Source organism: Tupaia chinensis, unplaced genomic scaffold, assembly GCF_000334495.1.
Source record: "Tupaia chinensis unplaced genomic scaffold, TupChi_1.0 Scaffold143602_1, whole genome shotgun sequence".
Classification (NCBI taxonomy): Eukaryota; Metazoa; Chordata; class Mammalia; order Scandentia; family Tupaiidae; genus Tupaia; species Tupaia belangeri.
This window is the reverse complement of record NW_006203448.1, coordinates 2,028,557-2,043,062: the sequence shown is the minus strand read 5'-3', so window position 1 is coordinate 2,043,062 and position 14,506 is coordinate 2,028,557. Positions and strand designations below refer to the sequence as shown.

Sequence of the window (14,506 nt, the reverse complement as noted above, 5' to 3'; positions counted from 1 at the left end):
GTCTTCGCCAGATCTTCAATGGCACCTTTGTTAAACTCAACAAGGCCTCAATTAACATGCTGAGAATTGTGGAACCATGTATTGCATGCGGGTACCCAAACCCGAAGTCAGTAAATGAACTGATCTACAAACGTGGTTATGGCAAATCAATAAGAAGCGAATTGCTTTGACAGATAACTCTTTGATTGTGCGATCTCTTGGTAAATCCGGCATCATCTGCATGGAGGATCTGATTCATGAAATCTATACTGTTGGAAAACCCTTTAAAGAAGCAAATAACTTCCTTTGGGCCTTCAAATTATCTTCTCCACGGGGTGGAATGAAGAAAAAGACCACCCATTTTGTAGAAGGTAGAGATGCTGGCAACAGGGAAGACCAGATCAACAGACTTATTAGAAGGATGAACTAAGGTATCCACCATGATTGTTTTTGTAATCTGGTCAGTAAATAAACAGTGGCTGTTTTCAGACTGAAAAAAAAACCAAAATCCTAGGTGGACAGTCTCACACAGAAGGTCCAACACAGCCTGCGCAATGGCTGCTTCATAAGGACCTGCACAAACCACATTACTGTCATGCTTGGGCTCCAATCCTAACAGAAACCTTTTTAAAAGAAAGAAACAATTTTGAAAATACATCATTTTCCCACTAGCCAGAAATAAGTACAAAGCTGCATTCATCAGGACTGTGGTCGTGTTGCAAACTCGTCACTCACTGAGGCGGTAGGACAAGAGTTGTGGGTTGAGCCTTCGGTCGACGCTTAGCAGATACTCCCATCTGGTTAGCAGAACGCTTCAATGACTGTTGATTCAAAAGGCCAGACGCCAGACCTGCATGGTACTGCAGCTGCAGAGAGAAACAAGCAAAAAGCGGGGAGACATCTGATGAAAGCAGGCCAATACTTAGAAACCTTACCTCTTCAGAACATTTTTTAGTAATTTCAAACATAGTTAGAACATTTTTAAGTAATTTCAAACCCAGGTGCTAACATTCTTCTCCAAGGAATTTATTCATAAGACACTGGACAAATTGGAAAAGAAACAAGAATATGATTGTTCAGCACAGCATTACATAATGATGAAAAACCGAAGGCAAACAAAATGGCCATCCATAAACTGGGAGACCAGCTAAAACATGAAGAGACTTTAGAACACTGTCAGGTTGATTAAAACTTAAAAACAGGTTACACTGTAAGTCAGAGAGGCAATCAGAGAGATAGTCTCTAAAATGCTAACAATGTACTTCTAAGTAGGAGTATTGGCGTCATTTTTATTTCTTCTTTATTTTCTACTACTACTCATTTACACTTCACGTAAATGGTTCTACAGCCTATGTAATTTTTTTGGAAGAAGATCAGAAGGTCTTCCTTGGAGATGAAGCTGGTTCTGGAACTCTTGCTAGTGTCTCGTCTTGGTCACAATAAAAAGAATAAATTTGTAGTCCTCTACAGCAGACTACAACCACAGCACGACTTATGCACAGATTCGAGTGGGCCACAAGTCAGCCTTCACAACAACCGGGTCACCCTTCTCAGCAGTGGCAGCGCACATACCAGTCTGAGGGGCAATCTCGTTACTATATCTTACCCTAACCTACACACATGGACATAGTTCTCACTTAAGAGAACTGGGGAGAGACTGATTTCACCTCCACACACGTGCATTGGAACGTCACAAAAAGAAGGAAGCCACACGCTCTAAGTGGGCTGAGAGCCAGCCAGCATCCTTTGCTTTCATTCCAGACAAAGTGCTGAGCTTTGAGGTTACTTAGGACATATCATTTTACTTTTCTATACTTCAATTTCTCTACTGGGAAAGAGAAACGGTACTGCCTAGTTCCAAACCAAATGTGACTTTTAAAAAATCCACTTTGAGTTGTAATTTATATAACATATAATGCACTTATTTTAAGTGTACAGTTTGGTGAGCTTTGACAAATGTACACACCTGTGGACCTGCTACCCCGATCAAGGTACAGCAATTTCCCATCACTGTGGAAAGTTCCCTTGTGCCCCAATGCAGTCAGTCTCCCTAACTCCTACCATAGGAATCTTTTGATTTAAAATGCAACTTGGGACCAGCAGTTGGCGTAATGGCTATGTCGCTGGACTCCCATGTAGTCGACCACAGTTCGAGTCCCGGACCCAGTGGCTTAAACTCACGCCAGGCATGTGTGCATGTATGCCCAAGATCCCGAGAGGAGAATGGAGGAGAAGGGATTGTGAGGTGGCCATCTCCCCCTGGGGGGTAATTTCTTGCTTTCTGTCTCTCTCTGTCTTTCTGGCAAGCGCACACGCCCTATGAAGGACCAGAGCAGAACCAGAGCAACTCCATTTTGTCCCACCTTACTGAGGGACAGCACCATTTCAAAAAGGCGAGCCAGACACGTAGAAAAGTCATGAGACCATCACCCCACCGGGACTGACCAATGAAAGAAACAAAGGAGATACCAGAAACCTAAAGTAACTTTTTGCCTAACTCAACGGCTTAATAACCAATCAACCAGAGTCAGCTACACTCCCTATAATCTCCAACCAATGTAGTGTTGCCTGAGTGTTTTCCTCAGCACCTCTCGGCCTCCACCCCAACAGCCAAATAAAAATCCAGCCCAACTAACACCGGGGCTCTCAACTCTGACCCGCTGTGCCGGAAAGACTGGGAGTCCTGGCTCGAGCCTGAATAAAAGCGACCCTTGTGCATTTACATTGGACGGCACCCTGGTGGTCTTTTGGGAATCTTGTGATCAGGGCACTACACCTATAGCAAAACTGCTCCAAAAAACAAAAAAAAGGAAGTTTAAAATACAACTCATCATTCTTAACTCATTACCAAATGAAGTTTTTATCCAATACGTGACAATGGCTCTTACCCTCCTTTTTCAATCACATACTTCTGAATTTGAGATCATGAGCATTGTCACCGCTCTCCCTGTAATAAGACTATCCTTGAAAGGTATCCCAATTCGAACAGATGCAAATAAAACGTTCAAATGTGAAAATGCCAAGCTCAGAACTTGGATCGAGACCATTTATAACGCCCAATATGTTTCTTCCTCTCTTCTCAAATGAAGCAAGGTCTTTCAAACATTTATTTAGAATTAACTAAACATACAAATAGTAACTCAATCTGAAACTCTGAATCAGTTTCTTCTCAAAATGCTCTTCCAAGGCACAGTTTTGGGTTTTTTGTCTGCTCGTTTTGCCAACTCGGCTATATTTCAGCTCCTGGTAATGGAACTGGTGGCTACATCAAGTGGCTGGGCTCTGGATGCAAAAGATGACACCTTTCTGAAAAAGTAGACAGCCTTACCTAAGGCCATTGGGCTGCCCACAAATAGAAGAAAACAAAACCAATTGAAATGATCTGCTCCTGGAAAGTGGCCATAAAAATGAAGATATCCAGTGACCCAGTAAGACTGAGATGTCTGTGTTTGGAGCATCCATATTGCCTTTTAACAGGCTCTTGATTTACTTGGTCGATTTGCTGTGAGAGCCTTATGGCTGCCCAATACAAGACAAAGATACATCACATTCATAATAAAAATGGAGCTCTTCTCAGGGTGGAAAAGGGGGGCATAATTTGGCTCTAACAACTCATCTCAGACCAATGAATTTTGCTCAAATTTGTTTTTCTCCTACAGATTTCTTAAATGGGAAATCAATGGAAGCAAGGGACAGTACAAGTTTGAAAGACAATGTTTCAAAATGTCAGCTGTTTGGGTTTCGATCTTCCCCACTAGAATCTGCAATGAGTGCAATATGCATGGGGCTTTATGGAATCAAAGGGAAAGACAGCTTGGCAAGAACCCCCTCCTGGCTGGGGAATCGGCTCTCCTCCTTCTTGGTGCCTTATTAGGGTCCATGCAAGCTCAGCCATCCCAGCCCTGCTGACTCTTGGAGTGGAAGAGTCCTGCTAACGATGCAGAGTGGCAGGTGATTTTGCCAAGCCGGCATCCTTTGGATCATTTGCTCAAACAAACAAAAAACAAAGCAGCAGAAATGCATGCACGCTGACTGCCGTCTGCCTGTCAAAGGGTTCCCCGAAACCCTGCCATCTTGGATGCTCTCAAGTACAGTGGAAGGACTCCTCTTCCCCCAAAGCAAAATGTGCCCTTGAGAGCTGACTCACAATGATTAAGCGGCATTTGTTAATCATATATACGTATCCCAGTTTCCAGAAACACGGCTCCAACTGTCAAGATCTATAAGGAGCCCATTAAATATTTACCGAACCACCTTTATAATGGGAGAAAAGGTCAAAGTTAATAAAACTGACAGGCAGCTCCTGTCCAACTGGATTTATACATTATTTAAGCACCAAATACTCCATTTCATGAAACACAGTTTGGATCTGAAAAGACTCTTGAAAAAATGTTCATTCAGCCAATGGTTCTAACACAGCAGAAGGGAGTTCAGTGCGAATCCACAAATTAACATTAAGAACATATCACTCCCCAAAATACTGCCATAAGTTTCCAATTGCAGGTTCTGTAATATTTTCTACAAAAATATATTTCAATAAACATACTTCTCTCCAAATGTCTGTGGCATGGAAACAACTCTATTTCAAAAAGCTACTTATCAAAGTTCTAATGTGATTTTTCTATCCAAGAGTGCTTCTCCACTAACCAGCAAGAATAAGATGAAAGAGGGACAGAAATAAAAGTCTATTCTTTTAACATCCACATCTTACAGCCATGGGGAATGGAGGTGTCTACGTGGAGGGTCAGGAGAAGAGGTTTGTTATTCACTGTAAAGTTGCTGTTCCATAGAGCCATTTTGGTGTAGACGGTAGGCTTAACAAACCATTTCCCTTGGGTCCTCTAGGTCCTTGTAGAATCTGATTTGTTTTTGTTTTGTTTTGTTTTTTAGGTTTCTGCTATTGGGCACTCTGGATTTTTTAGACTATTCCTCTCAGATACAATTTCACTATTATTTTATTAATTTCAATCTCCTATTTTCCATGCGTGGCCTAGCATTTTGCTGTCAATTCTCAAGCTTGAGTCCTTTTTAATCAGTTGCATCTACTGATTACCTCTATACCTGGAAAGTCAACAACTCCAAATGATCTGGGGAAAATCAATTAAAATGAGGAAAACCTTGATTTACTGCATACGTTTAATATTCAGTCTTAGGAATATTGAACCTGTAGTAGAAGCGGCAAGTGGGCCACGCAGGGTCCCGGTGAGTGTGTTTAGCCCAGGTGCTCCTGTAATGAGCGTCCTCTCTGGAACTGCGTTCCTGGGCTTTGATACTGTCAGAGCCGTGTGGACTGTGTGATCTTACACATCTCACTTCCCTTCTAGGAAACAAGCATTGTGTTTTCTCCAAGGACCCATCAAGCTCTAAAACTGACTCCTCTGTTTCTAAAGGAGTTAGAAGTATTCGGCACGATGTAACATCACTACAATATTCATATGGTAGACTTGACAAAACTTTCCTCTTGGGTCATCTAGGTCTTTACAGACTCTGATTTGCTTTTTGTTTTGTTTAGTTTTTTTATGTTTTTGCCATAGGATGTGTGGATCGCTGGGAAGAAAGAGAGAGAAAGGAAAAGTGAGAAATCACCCCCCTCCAGGGTTGCAGAGGGTAGATGGTCATGCTGCAATCGCTTCCCAATTCTCCTCTTGAGATTTTGGGCACACACACAAAGCCCAGCATGACTTTCATGCTACCAGGTCTAGAACTCAAACTGCAGTTGACCATGTGGGAGTCCAGCACCTTAACCACTATGCCACTAGCTGGCCCGTTTTTATCCTGTTTAAGACAGGATCTCACACTGCCACGATCCTCCTGCCTCAGCCCCCAGCTGGGACTACAGGTGTGCTCTAGTTCTCTTATGGACGGGGTCTTGCTATCTTGCCCACGCCAGCCTTGAGCTCACAGTCTCCTATCCAGTCTCCCAAGTACTGGGAGTACAGGTACACACCACTGTGCAGGCCTTCAGGCTGGACCGGGAATCAAACCAGTCCTTCCTAACATTGTCCTAGCCTATGGAGCACAACACCTTAGCAGTACCCACCACTACAGTTGGGCCTGAATCTGCTTTTTAAATGATTCTTATTTGCTTGGACTCCTCACATGGACTTGTGAGGGGGTCAGGAGAGAGAGCCTCAACAGGGTGTGGTCACGTCGCAATCCTTTTTCGTCCTTTCATCCGATACATCAGGATTTGGGACACGTGTGCCCATGCACCTGGTGTTTTTCAAGCCACTGGATTGAGATTAAAGCAACAGTCATCCATGAGCTCCCACTACATAGCACCTGACCACTGGCTACAAGGCTGTCCCCAAATCTGCTTTCAAGAGTTCAAACTATTAGGGCCCAAATTCAACTGGTTTTAATATGCTTCAAGTTACAGAGCAACAAATGCTGGAAAGAGAGGTGTGGAAGGAAATAAAAAACGACAGCACTCAAATGCGAAGTTTCTGACCTAAATCTCGGTTAAGAAAATCAGAGAAGCAATGATCCCCCTGGTTAGTCTTCCACTTGCTTAACGTCTTCTGCATTGTTCTGGATGTTTCCACCTACTCCAAAATAGATAAAGAAAATGTTCTGCAATGGACTGAAGACCAAGAAGAAAACAGAAAGAAATCTGTCACAGTGATCACGTTCCTATACTAGTGAGGCCAGTGGCATTCACCAGGCTCCGAACTCAGAAGCTAAAGCGCATGCTGGATGCTCCTGGAGTCTACGCTGCAGCATCTCTCATGCCAGACAGCCTGCGTCCCACTGGAAGAGAGCCCGAAATGCAAAAAAATCTCAAAACTTGTAAGCTAAATCAATCAAGATTTGCTTCTTCTTACTATGAAAATCATGATTTCCTTTGCAAGGATTCACCAAAGACTTCTTTAAGAGTAAAGGGGGTAGGAGAGAAAAAGAACTCCATTCGCTTCATTTGTTAAAATCACTTTCATATAATTACCGTAAGTTTCTTTTTTGAAAAAAGAATTATTTAATTCCATTTTGTTATTACTATTATTTTTTAAATTTGGTCAAAGAGAGAGAGAAAGGGAAAGTGAGAAAGCAAGCTGCCAGGTCAGGGACTCAAACTGCGGTCAGCCATATGGGCGTTCAGCTCCACCATGCCACCTGTCAACCCCTACAAGTAGGTTTCTAAAAACACTAGCAAGATACACTGGTACTTCCACAACTAAAACCTTTAGAGAAGAAAGGAAGAATGGGACAGAAGAACTAGGTTATAACAAATTCTAGCTGGTTAGACCAGAGGGCCCCGCTGGGGGGGAGGGGGGGCCGAGAGTTCAAGGAGGGAGGGAGCCCCACCATCTCCCCGCCAGCCACTCTAGGCCAGCTTGCCTTCTCCAGCACAGAGCTCCCGTGGGTGATGGGACTGGCAGCCAGCAGAGGCAGCCTTGTACCATTTCTCGGTCCAAGAGCAAGGGTGGCCACCCAGGGAGACTTCCCTGGAGGGCACAGAGCCTGTCTCCCTGCACACTGCACACGGGGGGCTAATAGATGTGCCAACTGACAACCCACTGGCAGATCAGTGCGGATGCTGTGGCGGGGTCTGGCCCAGTGATCGTCTAGAGAACAGACTGGCTCCATCCGACAGCCCTCTCAAGGCACCCCCTTACGAAAACACGCACACTGCTTCACGGGTGCTCACGTATGACAGATCACGAGGGAAACCTTCTTCCCCTTCATCCTGACTGCTTAAAAAGTGGGTATGTCTGAACTCGCTGCAGGCTCGAGTTCAGGAAAAGGCTCCATGGAGACTACAGCTGGATTACCTCAAATCAAAGGACTCTGTGTCGGATAATGGCCTTAGAGGTGCAAACCCCACCACTTCTGTCTCTGTTTTCCACAAGAGGAGACTCTGGCCTTGAAGTAACCCAAGACCACATGTATGTTCTTTTTTTTCCCCCCTTTGGAGAGGTTCTTGCTATAGGGTTGTGTGCGCTCGCTAGAGAGACAGAGAGAGAGAGAGACAGAAAGCGAGAAATCACACACACACCCGGGGGGATGGTCAGGCCACAATCCTTTATTTTCCATTCTCCTCTTGGGATCTTTTTTTTTTTTTTTTTTTTTTTTGGAGAGATTTTCACTGTAGGGCGCGTGCGCTCGCCAGACAGACAGAGACATAGAGACAGAAAGCAAGAAATCACCCCCCAGGGGGGATCGTCACGCCACAATCCCTTCTCCTCCATTCTCCTCTCGGGATCTTGGGCACGCACGCACACGCGCCCGGCATGAGTTTTAAGCCACCGGGTCCGGGACACGAACCGCGGTTGACTACGTGGGAGTCCAGCGACATAGCCATTACGCTAACTCCTGGTTCCCTCCTCTTGGGATCTTGGGCATGTGTTCACACGTGCCTGGTATGAGTTTAAGCCACCGGGTCCGGGACTCAAACCGCTGTCAACTACATGGGAGTCCAGCGACATAGCCATTACACTAACTGCTGATCCTGACTACACGTATTTTAAGAGGGAGTGGGCCACGCAGGGCTCATCCGACATCTCTCTTTTCTGCAGGTAAGTGTGCTACATCTGAGCTGCAGGAGCGGCATGTGCCCTCAGCTTCAGCAACAAACAGGTTCCTCAGGGACAGAGAAGCAGACCCCGCCCAGGAGCTGAATGCAGGCACCTCAGCACCTGCTGGCCCTGCACTCACACCTCTTTCAAGGCCGAGGTGCTGCACGCTTCTCCCTGCAACTGACTCCCATCATGTGTAAGGAGGGGAGTCTGGGGAAGGCTTAAACCCTACAACGTTTTAATATTCGGGTTAAATATAACACCTCAGTGAAAAGAAATCTGGAAATCTCAACAGTGTCAGAAAATCTAAATTCTAGACTCTGCAGGAAGATGCTGAACTTCCCTAGCAGCTTTGATGCTGTTTTACAACAGGACAGTTGTGCTATGGCCGGTGAGTTTTGGTTCTGTTTTGTTGTTAGGTTTCTACCAAAGAGAGAAATGAAGACAGGGAAAGTGAGAAATCAACCCCAAAGGAGATGCCCATCTCTGGGTGTAATAATCGCTTCTCTTCCATTCTCCTCTTGGGATTTTGGGAGCATGCACACACATCCGGCCTGATTTTCAAGCGGCCACGTCGGGGACTCGAACTGTGGTTGACAATCTAGCACCTTAACCACCACAGTACCTGCTGGCCCCCTTTAGTGTGTTTTTATAAATTCTCTGGTTCAGGAGAATCCACATGCACAATCTGTTTCTACCGAAGTCTCTGAGAATCTGAGCGGTACATAACAGCAACAAGCACGAACACCACTCATTTGCCCTGTAGCCCACTGGCCAGAACTGCTAGAATTGGCTGGCACAGTGCTCTGAAAATCCTTCCCTTCAAAAGAACACACAAGGGCCATGGTCATGCTCTTAGGACACAGGACATCTACACGGATCCACACCACATACAACTGGATCGGCCCACACCCCCTACGGTACACCTGGATGGAGTCACCCCCACCCCCATAAAGCAGGGATGCATGCAGTGGGGGTGGGGCTCCCCGATGGAGATTCTCAGACCATCTAATTTCACCAAACCATTAAACTTTCAACTAGAATCAAGATTTGTGCAAAACCAGGAACACTCTGTCACCACTTCGGGTTGCAAAGACCTCTGCCCCTTGTTACTGAAACATGTTTGTCTCCAGCTAATGAGAAAGAGCCCCATAGCACAGTAATGCTCTGGTCCCTCTTCTGAGCATAACACTAAGCAAAACACAGCAAGCTTGCCTGGTGTCATCTGCGCCAAAGAAAACAGCTACAGAAAAATACGGTAAATCCAATTGTTTTGCTTTGGTCTTACTCTAACTATCAGATAATGATATTAGCTTCTTCCCTCCTTTTATCTCCTAACGCTTCTTTCAAATAGCCAATAGTTAAAAACAAAATCACCCTAGATATGAGCTTTTATGGGCAAATAATCATTTCACTCGGTCAAAACAGCATCAATAAACCATAAGAAGGAAGCCTCCAATTTATTTGCCTATTTGTTCTCTACTGGGAAGCTGGGTTTCAGGCCCTTCAATTACCATGAAAGCAGGACACCAAACCTGGGCTGTGCTTCCTGCTCCGCTGCGGCATTATCTTCATGCTAAATGCCATCTGGGTTTCTTTTTTCCCTACTTATTAATTCTCAAATGTCCAAACTTCACAAACTCTCAAAGAAGTAAACAAAGAGGGTAGACAGCAGACGTCTCCTGTCTCAAATATCTGTAAGCTCGGGGCCGTTTCGCATCGTCCCCGGCACATCCCAGATTCACACCTTTATTAATAGGCCTTGCTCCACAACTGCTCCTGTTTACACTACAGCTGTATGCGTGCTACCGTACTGCAAAGATGCCAATCAGCCCGGAAAGGCAGCACTCATCCATCTGAACAGATTCACCAACAGCAAACCGTGAACGTGGCTAAAAATGGAGGAGGCGACCGCCACAGGGACTCTTCGTAACGAGAGAGAGAGAAGACTGAAGAAAGCAGAAAGGGAAGACGAGCAACAAATGCTGAAAGACACAGAGGTGCGTGGCCCGGGACTGGAGTTTCTGTCTCCTGTGGCCCACCTCCAGCTCACACCCGGCTCTCACCCCGTCGCCCCTCCTCATCTCAGAGAGCCACCGCAGGCCGTAAAGGAAGGATGTGATGGAGACTCACCTGGCACAAAGGGCTGATGGTTTCTGGCCCTTCAGTCCTCCTGAAGGCCTACTCCCCGCCAGGGCAGGTTCTGGAGGTGGGGCCTTTGGGAAGTAACCAGGTTTATGTGGGGGCAGCCCCCATGATGGGATTCATGCCCTCAAAAGAGAAGGAGGAGGTCAGAGTCGCAATCTCTACCATGTGAAGGGGAGCTAGAAGCTGATCACCAACCAGATGCCAACGCTGCCAGCACTTCACTGGACTCCCTGGCCTCCTGACCATGAGAAACAATGGCTATGTCGCTGGACTCTCATGTAGTCGACCGCAGTTCCAGTCCCGGACCCAGTGGCTTAAACTCACACTGGACGCGTGTGCGTGCGTGCTCAAGATCCCAAGAGGAGAATGGAGGAGAAGGGATTACGGCGTGGCCATCCCACCAGAGGGTGACTTCTCATTTTCTGTCTCTCTGTCTCTTTCTGGTGAGCGCACCCACCCTATAGCAAAAAACTCTCAAAAAAACAAAAACAAAAACAAACAAAAAAAAATAATAAAGAAGAGAAACAATGTCTGCTGTTCAAGTCCCTCTGTGTTATTCTGTTACAGCAGCCCAGACCAAGACACATGGCTGCTGAGGAAGACGTAGGCAGGGAACACAAAGAGGGTCAAGGAAGTAAGACAGCACCGTAACAGGTTACAGAAGGGCGGCGACGGAGAGTGGGACTACGGCCTCTGAAGGAGGACAGCACGCGGGCTATCCTCTTGGCCCACGCTCCCACTACAGGGAAAAGTCCCGGTCAGACGGGCCCCCGTGTTCCGTAGTCAGCTAAGCTTGAACCGCCAATACTTACCGGCTACACACGACACGTCTGCACCAGGGAAAACAGAATGTGCACTTGACCCCTCTCCACACAGGAAAATGATACCTTCCAGAATTGACTTCATACTTTCACCAGAAATACAAGATACTAGTTTTTAATATTTTAGAATGCGAACTCCCAGATCAAATGTGTCCAAAGGAAGGCTAGAATTACGGACAAGGTCCCTTCTAACGCTGGGGTTCTACGACGTTCTACGTATTTCTCTACGAGATAGTCTGAACTTGACTTCCTAGCACGAGAGTCAACCTGGGACAAACTAAAAGTACTTGCGAACTGCAAGCATCTCACTAGTCACTAAAGCCTCCAATCAACGTGGGAGAGGGCGGGAGGGCTCCGGATGACGCCTTGTGTCTGGTGTCATCAGCAGTTCACATCGCAGGCCATGCGGGAGCCCTGGCAGGCGCTCTCACACTTCCTGAGACATTTCATTCCTTATTCTCCCAAACACTCCCGGTGACGTGGGGGGATCTACAGATTCCCGTGTAAAAGATGTCCCTGCATATTTCTTTTTTTCCCTCAGAAGACAGCAGTGGTTTTGCAGCTGAGAAAGGAGTAAAATGAGAACCACTAGACATTTCTGTATCTAAATTCTCAACGCTGAGCTCCAAACATTAGTTATTTGCCAAATTATCACTGAAAAGATTTCTATCAAGAAATAAACGTGATTTTAAAAAACGTACTGATATAAATTAAAATATGATAGATTATTGTAAACTACTTTTACAGGTGTATGAAGAAGGGACAACTCCTCAGGAGAGAAAAATGAGTCCTGCACGCCGCCTTGTCAGTTTATCTTACTCTTCTTTCTTCCAGCGTGCTATTTTCACTGCCTTCAGATGCTGTCCCATTAGTGCCCTCGGCTTCCCTCCATAAAGGAGAGTCTGCATGGGAGGCACTGGCTGTAAAACCGGGGGCTGAGCAGCCTCCCCCTGCCCTGGCTTACTGCAGATAGGAAGGAAGAGGAGGAGGAAGAGAAGGCAGCAGAGAGAACACAGGGTGAGGAGGGAGTCAGAGCTGCACAGCCTTGCCATGCACAGCACTGAGAACAGGAGTCAGCAACTTGGAGAAAGCATTTAGCAAGGCGTTGTTTGATTGATCACTTCAACAGTGCATATCCTTGTGGGGATGGGAAGAGGAAGGCCTGGTGGCTTACGACTACCAGGAGGTAACGGGGCCAAGTAGGCAGCTGCGTTCCTTTGCATCGAGCCACGGAACACAAAGGTTAAGACTGAGTGCGGGCACTGCGGCTTTCTGGGTTTGACAGAGCTTTGCAGTCAGATGACCCCAAGTTGTAATCTCAGCCCAACAGGGTGCTTCTGGCTGTTTCTTCTCCCTTCTCATGAAAGTCTTCATCAGCCCAGTAAGAAAAGCAATGTTCGGGCAGCAGGCAGCATGCAGCATGGCGGGTGGGATGCTGGATTCCCATACGGACAACTGCAGTTTAAGTCCCACACCCAATGGCTTGAAAATCACAACAAAATAAATAGATAAATAAACATTTAAAAAAAAAAAAGGGAAGAAGAAGAAAAAAAGAAAGAGCTGGCAGGTGGTGTGGTGGTTAAAGGCGCTGGACTCCCACATGGCTGACCATGGTTCAAGTCCTAGACCTGGTGGCTTGCTTTCTCACTACTCCCACCACCCCATAACACTCTGGTCAAATTAAGTAATAATAATAATTAAAGTTAAATAAAATAATTTTTAAAAAAGAAAGAGACAAAAGAAAAGCGATGTTTATCCTGTAAGGACACAATTGTCTTTCTGTTTATTGGACACACTCCCTTTGCAGGCATCATGGGCCCCTCTTCCTTATCTCACAACCCCACAGAGGGAGGTACTGTCAGCCTCCTCATACAGACTAAGACAAAGAAAGCAAAGCAGAGCTGCTGCTGAAGCTGAGTGGCGTATGTGTACCAGAGCCGTCGGCACCCACACCCAGCACACTGCCAACAGGACAAGGCAAGAGCTGTGCTTGCGACTGTCAGGAGTGACCATGCCCAGAAATTCATCTCCTCCGACACAACTGATAAACATGCCCACCTCTCATCAAATCCCGTGATCCCAAACATGCCAGTCACAGACTGGGCACTGTAGCGGAGGGACACGCACCCGTGCTGTCGTTCTGAGTGGCTGTGATGAAACGGAAGCACGGTGCGACATCGTCTCATACAACTGAGGACAGGGAGCTGCCTCTCGGACGCTTCTGAGTGAAACCCTCGATAGAAGGAAGGGCGACCGTGCGAGGACGCAGTCACCTAAGCACTCACCTGATGTACGGAGGAGACGTTCTTGAATCTACACAGGACCTAAATGCCCAGGGTTGGCTCCACCTCGATGCATTAAACAATCAGGCTAAGGAGCATTTCTTATGCATCTAACGAAGTGCTCGGTACTGGGAGATCAAAGTCTCTCTCCAGACGACCTCAGCACTCTATTTTTGTAGAACTATTAGAGAATCTCTGTTGGTCTGCTTAAGCTCTGATTGTGACTGTCCACACAGGGAGAATGAGTCAAAGCCATGCAGGTGTCAGACTATGCGACAGGATTCTCCCACAATAAATATAGGGCTATGATTCTTTCCCTTGAAAGCAGAAAAAGGCAAGTCATTCATACTGACAGTGGCTATGTTTGGTTTAAAACAGACAGCAGAGCAGTGAATTGCTGAGTATGACCTAGGCAGAGAACGGCGTCTACTGGTCGTAATCTAATCACGAACGTGCATGTGTAGTGGGCCCTGGATATAAATAGCAGGCCCTCTACTCCACTGTCCGCGCGACTCTGGCTGAGTCATTCAACTTTTCAAAGGGCCAGTTCTCTTCTACTACAAGGCACAGCTGGGCCACCCCGAGAGTGCAGAGGGTAGCGCCCCAATACTCCCAGAGCTGTTCTGATGTGCAAGGTACCTGCTTGGAGTCCTAAGGATGCCTTGCTACTCTGACTCCCCCAGATCTTCTCTGAAGAACACGCCGAGCAAGGAAGACGGGGAGTGGCAGGGGCAGCCTGTGCCCCCCCCCGGGCGGGGCCCCA

At 46.4% G+C, this 14,506-nt stretch overlaps 1 protein-coding gene across 3 annotated transcripts in view; it reads right to left on the bottom strand.

Annotated features, from left to right (window-relative positions):
- The window catches only part of MED27 (mediator complex subunit 27), a 216,236-nt gene that overhangs the window by 145,223 nt on the left and 56,507 nt on the right, over positions 1-14,506 (bottom strand). For all 3 annotated transcript variants that reach the window (XM_014582454.1, XM_027766647.1, XM_006164348.3), the window contains one exon: positions 715-845. In XM_014582454.1, the coding sequence (XP_014437940.1) occupies positions 715-845 (131 nt within the window). The remainder of the gene's footprint in view (positions 1-714; positions 846-14,506) is intronic.